The 18,874-nt window shown below is 52.1% G+C and overlaps 1 protein-coding gene across 5 annotated transcripts; it reads right to left on the bottom strand.

Annotated features, from left to right (window-relative positions):
• Positions 1–164: 164 nt before the first annotated feature.
• On the bottom strand, positions 165–18,172 carry LOC128332547 (uncharacterized). 5 transcript variants are annotated; one of them, XM_053266894.1, is made up of 10 exons: positions 18,035–18,159; positions 15,693–15,875; positions 15,437–15,516; positions 13,883–14,083; positions 11,316–11,447; positions 11,006–11,158; positions 5,947–6,093; positions 4,192–4,326; positions 1,081–1,218; positions 165–441 (listed from the first exon to the last, which is right to left on the bottom strand). In XM_053266894.1, exons 3-9 carry the CDS (start codon positions 15,474–15,476, stop codon positions 1,085–1,087), a joined length of 942 nt encoding a protein of 313 aa, XP_053122869.1. In that variant the 5' UTR covers positions 15,477–15,516; positions 15,693–15,875; positions 18,035–18,159; the 3' UTR covers positions 165–441; positions 1,081–1,084. The 5 variants fall into 5 exon arrangements, with proteins under 5 accessions (XP_053122869.1, XP_053122868.1, XP_053122867.1 ...); XM_053266893.1 differs by having other exon boundaries at positions 165–1,218; positions 15,693–15,833; positions 18,035–18,172; XM_053266892.1 differs by having other exon boundaries at positions 165–1,218.
• Positions 18,173–18,874: the final 702 nt, after the last annotated feature.

The raw sequence follows: 18,874 nt of genomic DNA, 5'->3' as shown, positions 1-18,874 counted from the left end.
AGAGGAAGGAAGGAAGGAAGGAAGGAAGGAAGGGAGGGAGGGAGGGAGAGAGAGAGAGAGAGAGAGAGAGAGAGAGAAAGAAAGAAGAAAGAAAGAAAGAAAGAAAGAAAGAAAGAAAGAAAGAAAGAAAGAAAGAAAGAAAGAAAACACAAAGTAGACATGGAAAACTTGACACACGTTTATTTCAGCCATTGAAATTTTAACAATTGGGAATATACAGATTTGGGAAGCTTTTTATTAAAAACGCAGGGGATCTAGTGGGGTGGAGAACATTCTAAACGGATGATATAGGCAGGAAAACAGCATATTGGGGAAAGCTGTGATTTCCTTCCCTAGAAACAGTTGATATGCCACAAAGTAGCACCCACCAAAAGCATTAAGGCAGGTTCCAAGCTCCAAAGGTTCCCATGGGATGCTGAGTATCTCCTTTTGGGGCAGTCTCTGTGTGCGGAAAAAGCAGATGTCAATGGATCAGGAAGCCACTGCTGCAGCTAATACTGTGTCCAGCAAAACACCATTCAGTGGCTTGGAAAGAGGCATTTCGTTGCACAGATGGCCGTAGAGATCAAGCAGGAGGTTTGGAAGAACAAAAACAAAACACCCCTCCAGAGTGAGGAAAGCAACACTCACACAACAGGGAACATAGGAGGGCATGATCCAGAATAGGGAAGGAGACGCCTCCTATCCCATGTTCTCGGTATTTGATCCTCTCTTGGTGAAAAGCGAAGGTAGAGGGGGCCCTCCGTGACCTGATCACGGTGCTTAGCACCAGGTACGCAGCAGATAAATGATGTAGGAGGGAAAGGCCTCAGTTTCAGCTGCTGCTCAGCTCACAGTCATGGAGGGTGCCTCCAAAATGGTTTTTATTTGAGAGGTCATCGAATATTGTGAGGGTGCACAGCTCCCTGGATTGTGTGAACAGCCCTCTCTTACATATACATCTCCCTCCCTCCCCCCTCTCTCTCACACACACAACCACCCGTTAGCCCCTATAATTTCACGTCCCCATGAGATAACTTCGAACCCCTCTGCCTCCATCCTACAAACATTGGCACTGCTAGGCCAACACCGGGCACCTACTCAATCAGTCACTCAGTACTGTCGAGCTGTCCAGATAGGATGATGACCCCGATTGGTAGCTCATGGTGCTAGATATGCTGTCATTCAACAGGTGCCTGTGTATCGGTGAGCGGGAGTGTGCCATCAGCCCGAAGAGACCTGTGGAGAGAGGTAGGAGTGGAGTTCAAAAGGGGGCAGCAGGACATGAAATGCCCTCTCCTGCATCAGACCAAGGATCTGACCTCCTGAGATTGGCTTCTGCCTTTTTTCACAGCAAGATCATTCACACAGTCAAAAACGGTGTTCTACGGGGGTTTGGGAGCTGTGTGTGCTCCCAGTTTTCGGGTTGTGTGGAAGCAAGGTAGGGGGAAAACCTGGGTAGCTTTTACTCCTACCTTGCTTCCTCACCATAACTTATACCCAGGTTTCCCTCCTACCTTGCTTCCTCACCATCACTTCTACCCAGGTTTCCCTCCTGCCTTGCTTCCCCACCATCACTTCTACCCAGGTTTCCCTCCCCACCATCACTTCTACCCAGGTTTCCCTCCTACCTTGCTTCCCCACCATCACTTCAACCCAGGTTTCCCTCCTACCTTGCTTCCCCACCATCACTTCTACCCAGGTTTCCCTCCTATCTTGCTTCCCCACCATCACTTCTACCCAGGTTTCCCTCCTACCTTGCTTCCCCACCATCACTTCAACCCAGGTTTCCCTCCTACCTTGCTTCCCCACCATCACTTCTACTCAGGTTTCCCTTCTGCCTTGCTTCCCCACCATCACTTCTACCCAGGCTTCCCTCCTACCTTGATTCCCCACCATCACTTCTACCCAGGTTTCCCTCCTGCCTTGCTTCCCCTCCATCACTTCTACCCAGGTTTCCCTCCTACCTTGCTTCCCCACCATCACTTCTACCCTGGCATCCCTCCTGCCTTGCTTCCCCACCATCACTTCTACCCAGGTTTCCCTCCTACCTTGCTTCTCCACCATCACCTCTACTCAGGTTTCCCTACTACTTTGCTTCCCCACCATCACTTCTACCCAGGTTTCCCTCCTGCCTTGCTTCCCCACCATCACTTCTACCCTGGCTTCCCTCCTGCCTTGCTTCCACACCATCAATTCTACCCAGGTTTCCCTCCTACCTTGCTTTCCCACCATCACTTCTACTCAGGTTTCCCTCCTACTTTGCTTCCCCACCATCACTTCTACTCAGGTTTCCCTACTACTTTGCTTCCCCACCATCACTTCTACCTAGGTTTCCCTCCTGCCTTGCTTCCCCACCATCACTTCTACCCTGGCTTCCCTCCTACCATGCTTCCCCACCATCACTTCTACCCAGGTTTCCCTCCTACCTTGCTTCTCCACCATCACTTCTACCCAGGTTTCCCTCCTGCCTTGCTTCCCCACCATCACTTCTACCCAGGTTTCCCTCCTACCTTGCTTCCCCACCATCACTTCTACTCAGGTTTCCAGCCTACTTTGCTTCCCCACCATTACTTCTACTCAGGTTTCCCTAGTACTTTGCTTCCCCACCATCACTTCTACCCAGGTTTCCCTCCTGCCTTGCTTCCCCACCATCACTGCTACCCAGGTTTCCCTCCTACCTTGCTTCCCCACCATCACTTCTACCCAGGTTTCCCTCCTGCCTTGCTTCCCCACCATCACTTCTACCCAGGTTTCCCTCCTACCTTTTTTCCACACACCCCAAAATTGGGAACACACACAGCTCCCAATCCTGGGTGGAACACAGTGAGGCGCTTCACACAATCAAAGTGAAGCACTTCAAGGTGGTTTGTAGGGAGAGCGAACTTAGCCCACTCTTCCCAAAGACGAGCAGGGAGCTTGCCCCGGGCAGCTGGATTGGCCGCCCATATGACTGCCGATGCCACAGGGTGGTGGGAACTGGGGAAGTCCTAGATTGCATGGGGCATTCTGGGGAGACCCCCTGAGGTCGGGAGGCTTGTTGGAGCCTCCTGGTTGGGGGGGTCTCCTCGTAAGTCGCCATGGTGCGGAGTGGCCAAGCAACACCTCACAATCAGGGGAACAGGGTTGTTGTTGTTGTTGTTTTACATTTATATCCGGCTCTTCCTCCAAGGAGCCCAGAGCAGTGTACTGCATACTTGGGTTTCTCTTTCACAACAGCCCTGTGAAGTAGGGCCTGTGAAGGGACTGGCCCAGTCTCCCAGCTAGTTTCATAGCTGAATGGGGATTTGAACCCAGTCCTCCCTGGTTCTAGTCCAGCACTCTAACCACTACACCACGCTGGCTCGCTCCGCTAACCTTGTTTAACGGGAGGGGTAGCTGGAGGGGTTTGCTGCCGGGAGCTTCATGGCTCCCGCGGAAGCAGACGGCCGCAGGAAAGTGGGCTGAGCTCCCTTTAGCCCTCTTTCCTGCAGTTGTGGGAACAGCCTCAGTTTGGGGTTGTGTGAATGATCTCAGCATGTATCTAAACCTCAAGGCACCGGAGATCAATGTAGGGACCATTTACGGAAGCGGCATCCCTTGTAGACATCCCGAGAGGAACCAGAGACTCACTGGTTGGTGTCCCGGGATTGTAGCTCTGTGGAGGGAGGCCGTGGGTGTGTGATCCCGCCAGGAGGTTGCAAGATGAGCAACGAGACACCTTTTAAAGCAGTGACTCTCTTCCATGTAGCAGAGGGAGAGCAACTCTCCCTCTCCATCCCCAGCACAGCATCCCTCCAGTCATCACCACTGCTGCCCACATTATGTTTATGGTTAGATCAGGGATTCTCAAACTTGGGTCTTCAGGTGTTATTGGACTTCAACTCCCATAATCCCCAGCCTCAGCGGCCTTTGCTTGAGGATTATGGGAGTTGAAGTCCAATAACACCTGAGGACCCAAGATTGAGAATCCCTGGGTTAGATTGTAAGCCCTTTGGGGACAGCGAACCATCTTCTTTCTTTTTCCATGTGATGCAGTGTTCCCCGTAACGGGGATTTCCAGATGTTGTTGACTACAATGCCCATAATCCCCAGCTGCAATGGCTTACGATATGGTTGTAATGGCAGGGAGAGGGGGCAGAGAGAGCCCCCAGTCCCTTTCAAAAGCAAAGCAGCCAGCTCCCCACGTCTTTGACCCCCGCCACAGCCGTCTACCGCTTTCTTCTTTCTCACCGCTCAGAATGAAGAAGGGGCAGGAAGACCAGGCCATGTAGAAGGACCATTGGTACGTGATCTTGGCTGTCTTGGTGTTTGCGTGCGTGGAGACACGGATGGTGTAAACGCTCATCGCTAAAAAGACCAAGGAGCCTGGGTTAAAAGAGGAGGGAGAGGCCATTAGAATGTGTCTCCTGGAACACAGAACAGGGGAGTGTCACTATAATTGAGTGGTTGGGCTCAAAGAACCCACCCACCCACAGCTCCTGAGGGGCCCCCAAATCCTCCCCTCCCTACTTTCTTCATCATCTCCCTCACTCCGAGGGGCCGCTGAGGAGAGGGGCGAACACGGGCCCCTTCTCCCCATGCTACGCCCCTGAGTCAGACCTTTGGTCCCTATAGCTCAGTTTCTTAACCTTGGGTTTCCGGGTTTCTTAACCTTGGGCCCCCAGATGTTGTTGGACTACAACTCCCATTATCATCAGGCACAAAGGCCATATCTGGGGATGATGTGGAGTGTAGACCAACAACATCTGGGGCCCAAGGTTAAGAAACCATGGTCTACATCAGGGCTGCTCAACTTTGGCCCTCCTGAAGATGTTGGCCTACAACTCCCATAATCCATGGCTATTGGCCACTGTGGCTGGGGATCATGTAGTCAAAATCATGTAGTCAAAAAACAGGGATCATGTAGTCAAAAAACAGCTGGGGGGCCTAAGTTGAGCAGGCCTGGTCTACATCCAGGGGGTCAAACTTGGCCCTCCAGCCGTTGTTGAGCTACAACTCCCATCACCCTCAGCCACAATTTATTGTGATTGGGACTGATGGGAGTTGTCGTTCAGCAACAGCTGGGGGGCCAAGTTTGTGCACCCCTGGTCTACACTGACTGGCAGCGACTCTCCAAGAATTTAGGCAGGAGTCTTTCCCAGGCCTTCTTGGAGATGCTGCCAGGGAATGAAAGTGGGACCTTCTGCATGCCAAGCAGATAATCTGCCACTGAGCTTTGACCACATCCCCAAGGTTGAAGGATGACTTCCCTTAGTGATATCCATATTGGGACCCAGGGATCCCTCAAAAGCTTATCAGGGATCCTCCGTGGGAAGAGAAATGGTGAACGAGCTTCCTTGGAAGACAGGCTGTGCACCTCCAGTACCACCTGTAATAGGATTCCCAGCAGTGGTTGGCTCTGACTCCCAGCATCCTCAGCTGCAATGACCTTTGGCTGGGGATTATGGGAGCCGTAGTCAACCACATCTGGGAATCCTGGTGACAGGGTACACTGCTCATCACTGCAGATCTTTCCCTACGGTACCCAAAGGGTCTTGGGGTTCCTCACGCTCAGGGTTTGACCTGAAATGACAAGATGTTCACTTGGCTCTCAGGCTTTCTAGGATCTCTCAGGATCAAATCCCAGGATCAAAGACCAGGATCAAGGCAGGGGGTGGCTCTTCTCTACTGGAGGGCTTTCTCTTTTTACTCCGCCCCATATTGACCAGGCTCCCACCAGGTTCTGACCTATAAGATCCCATCCTCTGGCCCCCACCAGGTGCCACTGAACTCTTCCCCTTCTCTCCAGGCTCCGCCTCTTGATCTCCTAGGCTCCACCCCCTGAGTGTCAGGGCAGGGCAGCTGGCGACTCAATTCTGGGGCCCGCGCTCAGTTCGGGAGAAGCATTGGCCCGAACCACCAACAAGCCATGGCTAGCCCCACTGTCCTGCCGGACCTTGACAGTGCAATTCAGTGTAAGCAATTCAGCATGTGGGATTTTTTTACCTGTGAAGAACGAGCCCATGGCAGCAACCATGTACCGGTATGCTGTGAAACTGGAGTAGTAGTGATAAGTGATGGTCATAAACGAGGTGCTGATAAACCCACAAAAGAGTGCAAGGATCAATAGTGTTCGGGTGCTGTGGACATTGGCTGTGGAGAGGGATTAAAATTTTATTCACACACACACTCCTTCTTAGAAGCTAGGGGTAACAGAAGCAAGGCATCAAATGCACACACCTTCCTCTTGCTCTCTTTCTTTCAAAAGTAGGAGACAGGAGGGCATGTTGGTGGCACCCCAAAAATCTCATGCCAGAGGCAACTATCTCACCTCACCTCATGGAAGGGCCTGTTATGGTCCCTGGGCCTCACCCTCACCAGCACCCAAGACAGACCCCTAGTCTGACCCTGAGAGAGAGGTCGCATTCGCGCATAACGTGGAACCGAAGGTATATAGCTGAGAAAAGGTGTGTGTGTGTGTGTGTGTGTGTGTGTGTGTGTGTGTGTGTGTGTGTGTTGCTTTTGAGCAAGGTTGACTCCAAAAGTTTGATAATATGACACCAGAAACAAATTTCAGGGCTCTCCCCCATGAAGAAACACTAGAATGTTTAAGGAAAGCTAAACTAATCTCTACACAACAAGGAAAGTATCTGGAGGTATTTCTGCACCTCCCAACTCTTAGGTGGCCAAGCTTAAGTTGGCTTTAAGTGGGGAAGCTCTGAAAAGCACATCAGGGGGGAAAAAGAGGGCTTCCAGTGGGGTTGTTGGGAGGGATGGACCAGGTTCCTCAATGTCAGGCGGTGCTCCAGCAGAGGCAGTGGCTGAAACCATCTTCTCCTCACCCCCATCAAAGATTTTACCTGCCAGGATAGGTATGGTGAGCCTTTGAGTGCACAAGTTCAGAAAAAAGAGGCCCAGCGGGGTGGGAATTAGGGGCAGGTATCACTCACGTGCGATGGCTACAATGCTGCTACACACCAGCTTTGAGCAGATCTTCCAGATGCCGCTGTAGTAGCCCTGGATGGATGTCTCGATGTAGATCCAGTGGTGATCCATGATCGCGACGATGAGCATCACGAGAGTCAAGATCGTGAACCGCGTGGCCAGGATTTCACTCCACCCCATTGCTCAGTCCTAGGAGGTTTAGGCCTCCTCCCAAGGAGCACCCATTTCATTTACATACCAGGGGCTTTCCTGGAGGAACTTCTGGGCTCAACCAAAGCAGAGACACTTGTTGCCTTGAACTGTGGGGCAGGAACAGCCACTCACATCTTGGTGTCCCCAAGGCCTTCCTTCCTAGACTCTTCCATCCTCTCCTGGTTCCGAGTTACCTGTAACTGCCACGGAACATTCTGAAGCCAGCCCAAGGGATGCTGTGGTCTGAGTACCATCTGGACACCAGCGCCTGGCTGTCGATGTTCTCTTGGACTTCTCCTGCTCCAGTTCCTCTCTGCTATTTAGAGCTGATGTGAATGCATGTCACTGGACCAATGAACCCCTAGAGCATCTTAACCTGTCTCTTTGCCATCACCGATTTCGGGCTGCTCCTAGTTGTCCACACATTGAATGGCTGGACTATGTCTCATCCTGATACGAAGATCTCCGAATCGGGCCTAAGGAGCATTTGATTAATTCAGGCCTGCTCAACTTTGCCCCCCGCTGCAGCTGTTTTTGGACGACAACTCCCCAAACCCCCAGCCACAGTGGCCAATAGCCAGGGATTGTGGGAGTTGCAGAAGGGCCAAAGTTGAGCAGCCCTGGCTTAATAGAAGATGGCTGTCAATCTGTGGAAATGGGTCAAGGTGTGTCTTATGGGGGTGTAGCTCAGAGGTAGAGCATTGACCAGGAATGTAGGGAGGCCAGGTTCAGAGCTTGGCATCTCCATGGAGGGCTGGGAGAGACTCCTGCCTGAAACATTGGGGAGCTGCTGCCAGTCAGTGTAGATCAGGGATTCCCAATGTTCGGTCCCCAGATGTTATTGGACCTCAACTCCCATCATCCCCAGCCCCCGTGGCCTTTGGTTGGGGATATGGGAGTTGAAGTCCAATTACATCTGGGGACCCAACATTGAGAATCCCTGGTGTAGATAACAGTGAGCTAGATGGATCAATGGTCTGACTTGGCATGATACTGAGGTCATTCACACAATCAAAAACTGTGTTCTACCCAGGTTTGGGTGCTCTGTGTGCTCCCAATTTTTGGTTGTGCAGAAGCAAGGTAGGAGGAAAACCTGGGTAGCGTTTCCTCTGACCTTGCTTCCACGCAATCACTGCAACCCAGGTTTTTTTCCTACCTTGCTTCCACACAATCAAAAATTGGGAGCACACACAGCACTCAAACCCAGGTAGAACACAGTGAGCCAGGTCCCACAATCCGTGAGACCCGGTTTTGCAGGGTGAGCGAGGAGGGAGCCCTGGGTGGCCGGATCGGCTGATCACACGATTGCCGGCTCCGTGACAGAGCCGGCAGGGGCTGGGGGGACCATTCCCTGCGCTCGCGCACAGGGTATGCTTGCGAGACCCTCGGAGCCGGGAGGTGGCTTTTTGCCTCCCCTCCAGGGGTCTCCTCATGAGTAGGTGTGGCACGGAGCCGCACCATGGCTACTCACAATCAGAAAGCCCAGGTTTGCTGAGTGCTCGCTCCAGAAACCCGGGCTTTAGGGAGGGCTACTTGAGCGGGTTACCTGCTCGTAGACAGACAGAGCGGCCCTGATCCCCACTGGTTCTGTGACGAAGCCAGTAGCTGTGTGGGTGGCCCATTCGGCCGGCCAGGGCTACACGACTGCTCGTCTGCTCATCTCCCTGCAGAACCCTCCCAGGCTCTATACACGGATCGTGTTTAGAGCCTCGATATCTTCTTGGATAGGACTGCGGCAGCTTACAACTTCGTGGGATACATCCATGGACTCCCAGAAACATCATCTTCGATCAGACGTCATCAGTTCAGAGCTTCCTAGGAAGTTGCTCCTGGCACCCTTCCCCAACATGACAGCTGATTGATTGGACACATATTTGTTTTATACACATACATATGTGTTTTATCATATGCGTTCTATGTGTATGGCTGATTGTGGATTTTATTCTCTTCTTCATATGGAGTATCTGTGAAGGTCTTCCTGGTGTATTAGATATTTGATTTACAAGAGTGGTCCTTTCATAATACATGTTATATGTTGAATTAAATAAAGTACTTTATTTTAGACTCTATTGGGGGTTATTTACATAGCACGGTTATCATTTCTGAACCCTTACAAGGTTTACCCTAGGGCATGCTATAACGGTGTCAGTCCTGTCTACTACAGGTCTGCAAAAGAATCCTCTTCTTGTATTAATCTCCCATAAGCCCCCTTGGGGTTGCGTTTAATGGCGATCTTCTGGAGTTCCATCAAGAAGTACAGCATCCCTGCGGAGAAAGTCGGGGAACCCAAGCTGAGGCAAGTGGGCAAGATCCCCGTGGCAGCCTCCTCATGGAGAAGCTTCCCTTACATGCTTCCCCCAAGAGTAACTCGCACACCACTGGCCTAACTTATTTACCCTCATCGGAGCTACAGGATGAATGGATGTCACGGCTTGTTGGCAACGGCGTGCTTTGCAATCACAGCCCGGTGGGGGAGAGATTGGCACTCCATCCCTTCCATCACCACTGACACACTCTATACCACTCGTTCCCTAACGATACTCCCCCATTGCTGCCTTGCCCACAAAGACTTCCTCCATTGCTTGCTGCCAACATTCCATTCAATCATCCAACAATCGGCTGACTCGGATTGGCTTGGAAAATGATCCAATCCCTCTCAATTTGGGGGCAGTAGTGGTGGTGGTGGTGGGGGACAGAACATGTCCAGAACCAACTGTAACACAGAGGAGGGGATTTAATGATCACGAACACTGACCAGTGGATCGCCAGTCCATCCATTTCCTATTGTGGCATTTCCTCTGCACAAGCCTCACAAACCCTGGGCATCCAGGCCTCAGAAGGATGGGGAGGGGGTTCTAAGCACCCTGTTCCTCCTCCACCTGCCAGGGAGAGGGGATGCCTGGCTCCTCCCTGGGAGCCCATACCGGCAGCCACCCTCCATCTCCACCAGTGTTCCCTCTAAGAGGGATTCCCAGATGATGTGGACTACAACTCCCATAATCCTCAAGCAAAGGCTACTGCAGTTGGGGATGTTGGGAGCTGTAGTGGAAAACATCTGGGAATCCCTCTTAGAGGGAACACTACTCCTCATCATTGGCTTCAAGCCCATTACTTACAGGGGCCGGTGAGACCCTTAGGCCAACTAGGCAGCCGCCTAGGGCGCAGACCTCAGAGGGGCGCAGAGTGTAGAGTGTCAGTGTGTTAAGAGTGTGAGGAACCAGAATAATGAGTAGAAATATGGGAGGGGGGGACCAGTTCATTGTTTTCAACACTAACAATACTGTTAAACTTAATTCAATTTGTATCACAGTGATCCAAAAAAATTTAGGGGGTGGGGTGCAAGTACTTAGCCTTGTGTAGGGCGCAAAATAGTCTGGCACCGGCCCTGATTACATATGTCCCCAAGGTCAGGCGCCAGCCCTCTTAGCCCCTTCCCCGCCTTCCCTTCCCAGCCTCCAGCATTCTGCCTGTTAGCCCTTAAAGGGGCGCCTTACAGGCTTCCATTTCCTCGCCCTGCATCATCCCCCAGGGTCTCTGCCAAGCGGAGGGACCTGCTAGCTCCAGGCTGCAGCAATGGGAGGTCATTCTGACCCAGTCAAGGGCAGCTGTCCTCCCAGCTCCCTCACCCTCCCCTTGGGGAAGGGTCCCGACACCCGAATGCGTGCCTTCCCACCCATCGACCCCACTCTGCCCTCCTCTAATGCAGTCTCCTGCAGTGTTCCCTCTAAGAGGGATTCTCTCAGAGGTTGTGGACTACAACTCCCAGAATCCCCAGCTGCAATAGCCTTTGCTTGAGGATTGTGGGAGAGGATTGTGGGAGTTGTAGTCCACAGCATCTGGGAATCCTTCTTAGACGGGACACGGATCTCCTGCCCCCACCTCCCTCTCTCTTCTCCCACCATGTACCAGGAGCACCAAGTCCACTCACCGCTCATCATGAACAAGAAGGAGGCAATGACGCCTACGTAGATGGTCCAGCCCAATGTAACTGGGTAGCGATGGTTAATCGGAGGTCTCCCATATAATTTGTCCGGTGTTGCCGACATGCAGAAAAACACTATGGAGAGCAGTGTCGTTACTGCTGTGGATACAGGAGGAGAGGAAATCAGCAGCGGGCCCTGAGGGAACATTTCCCCTGCCTCTGATATGCAGAACCTCCCTCCAAGGTTCCACGGCTTATATGGGAAGGCAAATCCCCAAATGTTCTCTCTGGGTCAGTCAACCCTCACTTGCTTTACCTGCGGCACAGTTGGTGAACAGAGGCCACCGGCTGTTTCTCATGGAGGAGCTGGTGAGGAACGCAAAGGTTGCGGCCAGCAATCCAATGGCTGAGGCAATTGACATAAAGATCCTGGTGATCAACATACGGCCTGGGAGAGGGGAAGCAAAGACCGTTGATTCCGGGAGAGGGCTGTTCAAGAATACACATCCTTAGCATGACCCAATAGACCTGTGGTTTAGGGACATAGGAAGCAGCCACATACTGAGTCAGAGCACTGGTCCATCTCTCTCAGTATCGTCTACACAGACTGGCAGCAGCTTCTCCGAGGTTACAGGCAGGAGTCTCTCTCAGCCCTATCTTGGAGATGCTGCCAGGGAGGGAACTTGGAACCTTCTGCACACAAGCATGCCAGCACCTGGGACATTATGGGTGTGGAGCAGATGATATGGCTATGGCCCCATTGAAGACCACTGGCGATTCCTCTCATCTCGTCCATAACCTGCCTCTTTGACAAAAGTCCAGGTTACCCAGGCATTACGGTGCCACAGAATGAAATAGGGCAGCCATTTTTCAAACCGCTCTCCAAAGAGAGGAGAGCTGGTCTGGTGGTAGCAAGCATGACTTGTCTCATTAGCTAAGCAGGGTCCGTCCTGGTTGCATATGAATGGGAGACTAGAAGTGTGAGCACTGTAAGATATTCTCCTCAGGGGATGGGGCCGCTCTGGGAAGAGCAGATGGTTCCAAGTTCCCTCCCTAGCATCTTAAGAAAAAGCTGAGGGAGATTCCTACCAGCAACCTTGTAGAAGCCGCTGCCAGTCTGTGTAGACAATACTGAGCTAGATAGCCCAGTATTGCCTACACAGACTGGCAGTGGCTCTCCAAGGTTTCAGGCAGGCATTTCTCCCAGCCAGTGTTCCCTCTAAGAGAGATTCCCATATGCTGTGGACTGGAACTCCCATAATCCTCAAGCAAAGGCTATTGCCGTTGGGGATGCTGGGAGTTGTAGTCCACAACTTCCAGGAATCCCTCTTGAACGGAGCATTGCTCCCAGCTCTACCTGAAGATGCTGTCAGGATTTGAACCTGGGACCTTCTGCATGCAAAGCAGATGGTGGGCCACAGTGTGAAACCGGATCCTGGACTGATCCAGCAGGGCAGTTCTTACGTCCTTTCCCAGTGAACTGTGAATGCATTGCTAATGCATTGCTGAATGTATGGCTAAGCCGAAGCGAATGCCAGCGGAACGGAATCCTTAATCTGCCAGTCAAAGATCACACACGATGTGGCTTCCCGCCCCTCTCTCATAGACATGAAGCCTCCCAAGAGACCGTGCATATGAGAAGAGTGAACTGGCAGGCGGGCGGGCACACCCCTAACAGAAAGATGACAAGGACCTCGATGCGAAGGCGACCCAAGGCAAGAGAATTGGGGCTTGTTAGGCTGGAAGAACCAGAGGCCCCTTTAGGGAGTTCCCTTTCTTCATCAGGGCCATCCGCGGTTCATTAGAAAAGCCCTCGCTCAGCCTGCAGGAGGTAGCGGGTTCAGTCCCTAGCAGGATCTCCAGCCAGGGCTGTGAGAGGCCTCTGAAGAACTGATGCTAGTCAGTATAGGGATGGGGAACCTTGGCACTCCAGCTGTTTTTGGACTACAACTCCCATAATCCCCAGGCACAGAGGCCAATAGCTAGGGATTATGGGAATTGTAGGCCAACATCTGCAGGAGTGCCAAGGTTCCCCATCCCTATAGGCAATCCTGAGCTAGACGGCCAGATGGTCAGACTTGGCAAGGCAGCTGCATAAGAACAGAAGAGCAGCCCTGCTGGATCAGGCCCAAGGCAGCCCATCTAGTCCAGCATCCTGCTTCACACAGTGGCCCACCAGATGCCGTTGGGAGTCTACAGGCAGGAGTTGAGGGCAAGCCCTCTCTCCTGCTGTGACTCCCCTGCAACTGGTCCTCCTGCCTCTGCGGCATCCTGCCTATAGCCCTCCAACTAGTAGCCAATGACAGACCTCTCTTCCATGAAGTGATCCAAACCCCTCTTAAAGCCACCCTGGTGGCAGAGAATTCCACAAGTGGATGATGCGATTAAATGAAATTACTTTTGTTTGCTGGTCCTACATTTCCTGGCAATCAATTTCATGGGATGACCCCGGTTCTAGAGTTATGTGAGAGGGAGAAGAATTTCTCTCTATCAACTTTCTCCACTCCATGCATGGTTTTATAGACCTCTATCATGTCTCCCCTATTTAGTCTTTTTTTCTAAACTAAATAGCCCCAGGTGTTGTAGCCCTGCCTCATAAGGAAGTGCTCTAGGCCCCTGAACATCCTAGTGGCCCTCTTTTCCACCTTTTCCAGTTGTCCCCCCCCCCTTCCCTCAGCCATCTGTTATACACACACACACACACACACACACACACACACACAGGGACAGGAAGGCGTCTTGCTGTCCCAAGGGTCATCTCCTGCCTCAGGCGTCTGGCCTCATGAAAGGGCCGCCCTTGGACGTGTGCAACAGTGCCTCACCTGGACAAAAGCAAGAAGAGCAGCCTGAGCGGAGGGAGGGGAGGCGGAGGGCGTTGCTTACTTGAGAGGACAATGTGTGCCATGCAGGCCTGATCACGGCAAATGCTCCAGAGACCCATGTGGATCTTGAAATTGTAGCCATGTATCACGACCCAGTACGGAGCGATGTACGAGGAAAACATGAAGATGAGGCCACCTAAGCTGCAGATGGTGCTGAAGAACTTGTACCGAAATGCTAGAGGACGTTCTTTGGAAGTGGGGCCTGTGGGTGGGGGGACATAGATTTAGTTGTTTTGCTGAAATGACCCCATTAAAACCAACGAGAGGGAGTGATGTGCATGGAACCGCAGAGGCACGGTTCGATGCCAGCGGGGATCTCCCTTTAAGGGCGAGGGAGTTGCACTTCCCCCTCCCACAGCGTTCCCCTCGCTGGCACTCCATTTTTTAAAAAAGGTTTTCAGGGCATCAGCGTTCCTCCCTGACACCCCTGTCCCTGTTGTTGCCTGGAATCACAGGAAGTACGGGTTGCACGTGTGATCGCCGCCACACGCACGAATGCACGCACACACGCCGTGCACGTCACATGTACTTCTGGTATTTCGGGCTTAGCTTGCAGCCTCCCAGAGGGGGTCTCCCTGTGTGTTGCCGTGGCGCGGCAGCACCCAACCGAGCAAACGGGGTTAGTGGAGTGCTCACTCCGCTAACCTCGTTTAAGGGGAGGGGTACTTTAGGTGGTTTGCTGACGGGAGCCACATGGATCTCGTGGCAACAGACGACCAGGAGAATTCGGGCTAGGCTCCCTGGGGAGAGAACCTGGACAGGGCATTGCTATCCATCCCACCGAGCTCCCAGCTGCCCCATGATCATTCTTGCATTTTGGGATTCACATGACTGCTGATCGGGAATGCACCTGGTTTCTCTACCCAGACTAGACCCTCCTCCTACCCAGGTGAGGATCTTGTGAACGACCCTCATATCTTGCTAGGGCTTTAGTTCAATCAGAATTTAGGGTTGAAAGAACCCCTGCAACAACCAAGGAGTTATCCCTGTGTCTAAAGAGACCAACTCCATGCATCTGGAATTCCCTTTCTTAGAAGATTCACCCAAACCATAGCTGCGGTGAAACTGACCAACTGTCCAAGCCTCCAACAAGGAAACCTGGGTTCAGATCTCCTCTCTCTGTAAACAGTTGGAAGAAATCATCATAGGGGGACCACATTGGGACCATATTGCTAGGGGAGGGTCCTTAAGACCTTTCCCCAATGTAATGATTTTTCAGGGGGGGACCCCAACCCCCCCATAGCTTCTATTTGCCCCATTAAGGGGGGGGACTCTACAGATATCCATTGAGGAAACAGCAATTTGGAGAGTTGGAATCTGCACTGGAGAAATGATGTGAGGATTTGAGCAAGGGTTAATCTGCCTCTCCCAGCATTATGGCATCAGTCTGAACCCGTCCCATCACAGCTTTGTGCAACAAAATCGTATAGAATGGACCTTTCCCATAGACTGCAAGGAAATCCAGTCAGGGATCACCATTGTGTTATCTGCTCTGCCCCTGAGTTTTGTCTCTCCCCCAAGGTGAGAAATTGCTGTTAAAACTTCCCATCGGTACCTTTCTTGTTGAATTCACCGCCAGCGGAGCTTATAATCATCTTTGCACAGCGAAAAAGAGATAACGCCCACCTAAATGTTCTGTCAAGAGATACAAACACAGAAGAAAAACATGGTCCATGGTTCACATGAGGATTTTGCATTGTCTCAAGATGGAGCCCGCTCAAATGTTCTTAAGAGAAAATGTTCAAGTGAAGACACTTTGGGGTCTGGGGGTGTGTACGGAAGCTTTCCCAAGGCCTGTTCCCACCACTCACCTGTTTGACTGTTGCTCTTTATCTGCGTGGTCCTGATGAGAGTGAATGCACTCGCCTGCTACTGATGACCGTCACTTTTCTCCACCGTCCTATCTTCTAATTAATTGATTGATCAATTCCAGTCATATATCACCTGTTGTCCTGGGACCCCAGGGGAGTGAAAAACAACAACAACAAAAAACCCTAGCAAATTAATCAAAATGATCCTGAAAATGTCATGGGGGGGAAATACAGTTTAAGGAACCCAATAAATAGATATCAAAACAAACGAAAATAAAGTCAGAGGACCCAAGGCCTGAGTGAAAAGGGCAATTCTCAGTCACCTCCACAAGACTGGGGTTCGGAGAGCTGCCAGAAAACCACGGGTATGGGCATGGGGGGGGGGGTGGGAATGGCGGCAGTCGATGTTAAAAAAAATCTTTGATGGATGGGTGGCGACGGGTGGGAGGGACAAGCCAGTGGGAGGGACAAGCTGGCAGCAGGCTGCACGGGCAAAATGGCAGTGACTGTGGCGAGCAAGTGGGAGAGGGAGAAAATAACGGTGGGCAGACGGGCTGGCACGAGGGGGAGAGAAAAACAATGGCAGGAACAACGGCAAGTGGGCGGGTGGAGAAGCGGCGGTGGGGGGACAGAGGCAGCAGGTGGGAGACAGCGGTGGCAGGCGGCTAGAGGCATAGATGCTCTGCGCCTGGCCCAGCTTGTTGTTGTTGTTGTTGTCCAAATGCCTGCATATACCCAAACACCACTCACAGCTTCGATCAGAGGCTCAGGCTGAGGCTCTAGCAAAGTTCCAAGAGCACTACCAGAGTAGAACCATTCTTGTTTCTTCCCACAATGCCTTGGTTTGTTGAGGCAAAAAATATATAAGGGATTGCATGAGTCAGCAGTTGGTACTCTCTGGCCCCAGCTAAGCCCCAGAGATCAGGGGCTTAGCTATAACTGCACAAGATGGGGCAAATGTTCTGGACCTTGAAGGGGGAGGCACTGGTCACATCCGCTTGTAATGAGGAACAGGAGTTGCATGGGGCAGAGGGTTCCCTACCCTTACATCTGAATGCGTGCAACTCTGGTCCCACACATCCAGCATCCCAAGGTTTCAATCTGCAGACTCCAATGTGAACCCTTCATTTGCGGTGAATTTCGCTGCTCATAATCAGGGTTGCATTTTCGAGCCGTTATGTCCGAATGCAGCACTGGAGGCTGCATTTGGCTGGACTGGAGGAAGCTCCTTCCTCTCTCCATGTGTGGTTGGCTAGGTGGGCTGCCCTTCAAGCAATATAGAAGCCCGCACAGCCAGTTCCCCCTCCCCTCTGCAGTGCCACTGACTGCAGAGAGGGAGCTCTCCATTACATCCAAATTCGGATTGGATATTGGGGGCAGGGTGGAGTGGAACCGCGGGTCCATTCGGATTGTGCGTTACATGCGAATGTGGCCACGGTGTGAGGAGTGTGTGGTGCTGAAAAGGTGCACCAAAAATGTTTTGTTTTTTGCCATGTTCTTATGGAGCAAAGACATGGGAGGCAAGGAGAAGACAGCATGGGACAAGTGAGGGGCAGGGTCCCATCTTCACTTCATGCCTCAGGTTACATTCCAACTGTGTGATGCCCCTTCAGAAGATGCTGCCTGGCTACCCAATTGCCAACACCCAAGTCAAACCTTGCTACGACTTTTACTTAGGAACATAGGAAGCTGCCATATACTGAGTCAGACCATTGGTCTATCTAGTTCAGTATTGTCTTCACAGACTGGCAGCGGCTTCTCCAAGGATGGAGGCAGGAATCTCCTTCAGCCCTATCTGGGAGATGCCAGGGAGGGAACTTGAAACCTTCTGCTCTTCCTACAGCGACTCCATCCCCTGAGGGGAATCTCTTCCAGTGCTCACTCTTCTAATCTCCCATTCATATGCAACCAGGGAGGACACTGCTTAGCTAAGGGGACAAGTCATGCTTGCTACCACCAGACCAGCTCTCCTCTCCATCAAACATCTTCTAGATCATGGTTTCTTAACCTTGGGCCGCCAGATGTTGTTGGACTACAACCCCCCATCATCCTCAGCCACAAAGGCCATGCCTGGGGGTGATGGGAGTTGTAGTCCAACAACACCTGGCACCAAAGGTTAAGAAACCCTGTTTGCCCCTCTTCTTGGCTGTGTCCGACCCCAGCAGGGCCGATCTGAAAACCTTGCTAAGGCAGCCAATCGGTAGTCGCGGTGGGCGGTGTGCAGAGAGATCTTAAAGGGGCCCCTTAAAGGGAGTGGTGATTGGGACCCAGCTTGCCAATGCCTCCCCCCCTTCTGAAAGCCTCGCCCCAGCTGGAGTTGCCACATTTCCCCCCTTTTGTACCGTTAACAAGGCTGTATATGCTGCAGACATTCCACTGAGGCCAGTAGCATGGAGGATATTTTATACATCTTGAAGAGTGGAAAGGGATGCTCTGCTCAGGGAAAAATGCATGTTTTTGTCCCTGAGACTCTGCTACTGTGTGGGGTGGGCTGGGGGGGGGGAGTTTCCATGGCAGATGGAACTCAAGAGGCTTGGAAACCAAGTTGCCATTGTGATGCTGCTCAGAACAGAGAGAGATGAGGGTGGAGGGGAACCAGAAGGCGGATTTGCTGCATGAATCGAACTGGAGATGTCTGAAGTGTTCATCTCTAAGACGGAATTGCACTGAACCCCAAAACAAGCAGGGTGTTCTGAAGCTTCCTGGAGGAGTCACTGACCCTGAGCAGAACCAGCCTTTCCCCTTTCTTTCCTGTGGTGGACATCAAGGGCGTCCCAAGGCACTGGAAGCCCCCAGCTTACAAATAGGCTGCGTCCCGAAAGTTATTTTGTGATTTGGATAGTCGTGACGCGGAACTCATACAGTTCCAGGGGCGACAGCGTCTTTGTATGTGCAGGTCTGCATTTGTAAGTTGGGAACTTCCTTCATGTGATATGTTCTGGAGGTTTGGTTGTATGCTCGGGTGTTTGCGTCTCAGGGAGGGCTTGTACTGCAGGGCCCGGGGCATAGTGCAAAATGCTCCTTGCCCTACGTCCCTGGTGGGGGCCAGCCCCCTTTCAAAACCACCCCTGGGAAGTGGAAGGAGGGACAGTTGCCAGCTGCCTCTCCTTCCTTCCTTGTGTTTCTTGCATGCTTCACAAAGAGTGTGTGGAGAGGTGCTACTCGCAAAGCATGCAAGGTTC

This window comes from Hemicordylus capensis, chromosome 7, assembly GCF_027244095.1.
Source record: "Hemicordylus capensis ecotype Gifberg chromosome 7, rHemCap1.1.pri, whole genome shotgun sequence".
NCBI lineage: Eukaryota > Metazoa > Chordata > Lepidosauria > Squamata > Cordylidae > Hemicordylus > Hemicordylus capensis.
The sequence above is the reverse complement of the archived record's forward strand: the minus strand, read 5'-3'. Positions and strand labels throughout refer to the sequence as shown.

Bases quoted from the DNA above. Each gene is read 5' to 3' on its own strand.
- LOC128332547 (XM_053266893.1), bottom strand. From the start codon at position 15,476: ATGATTATAAGCTCCGCTGGCGGTGAATTCAACAAGAAAG. The intron at 14,084-15,436 runs GTACCGATGGGA...CCCCACCCACAG, and splicing joins CGGTGAATTCAACAAGAAAG to GCCCCACTTCCAAAGAACGT. The intron at 11,159-11,315 runs GTAAAGCAAGTG...CTGTATCCACAG, and splicing joins GTTCACCAACTGTGCCGCAG to CAGTAACGACACTGCTCTCC.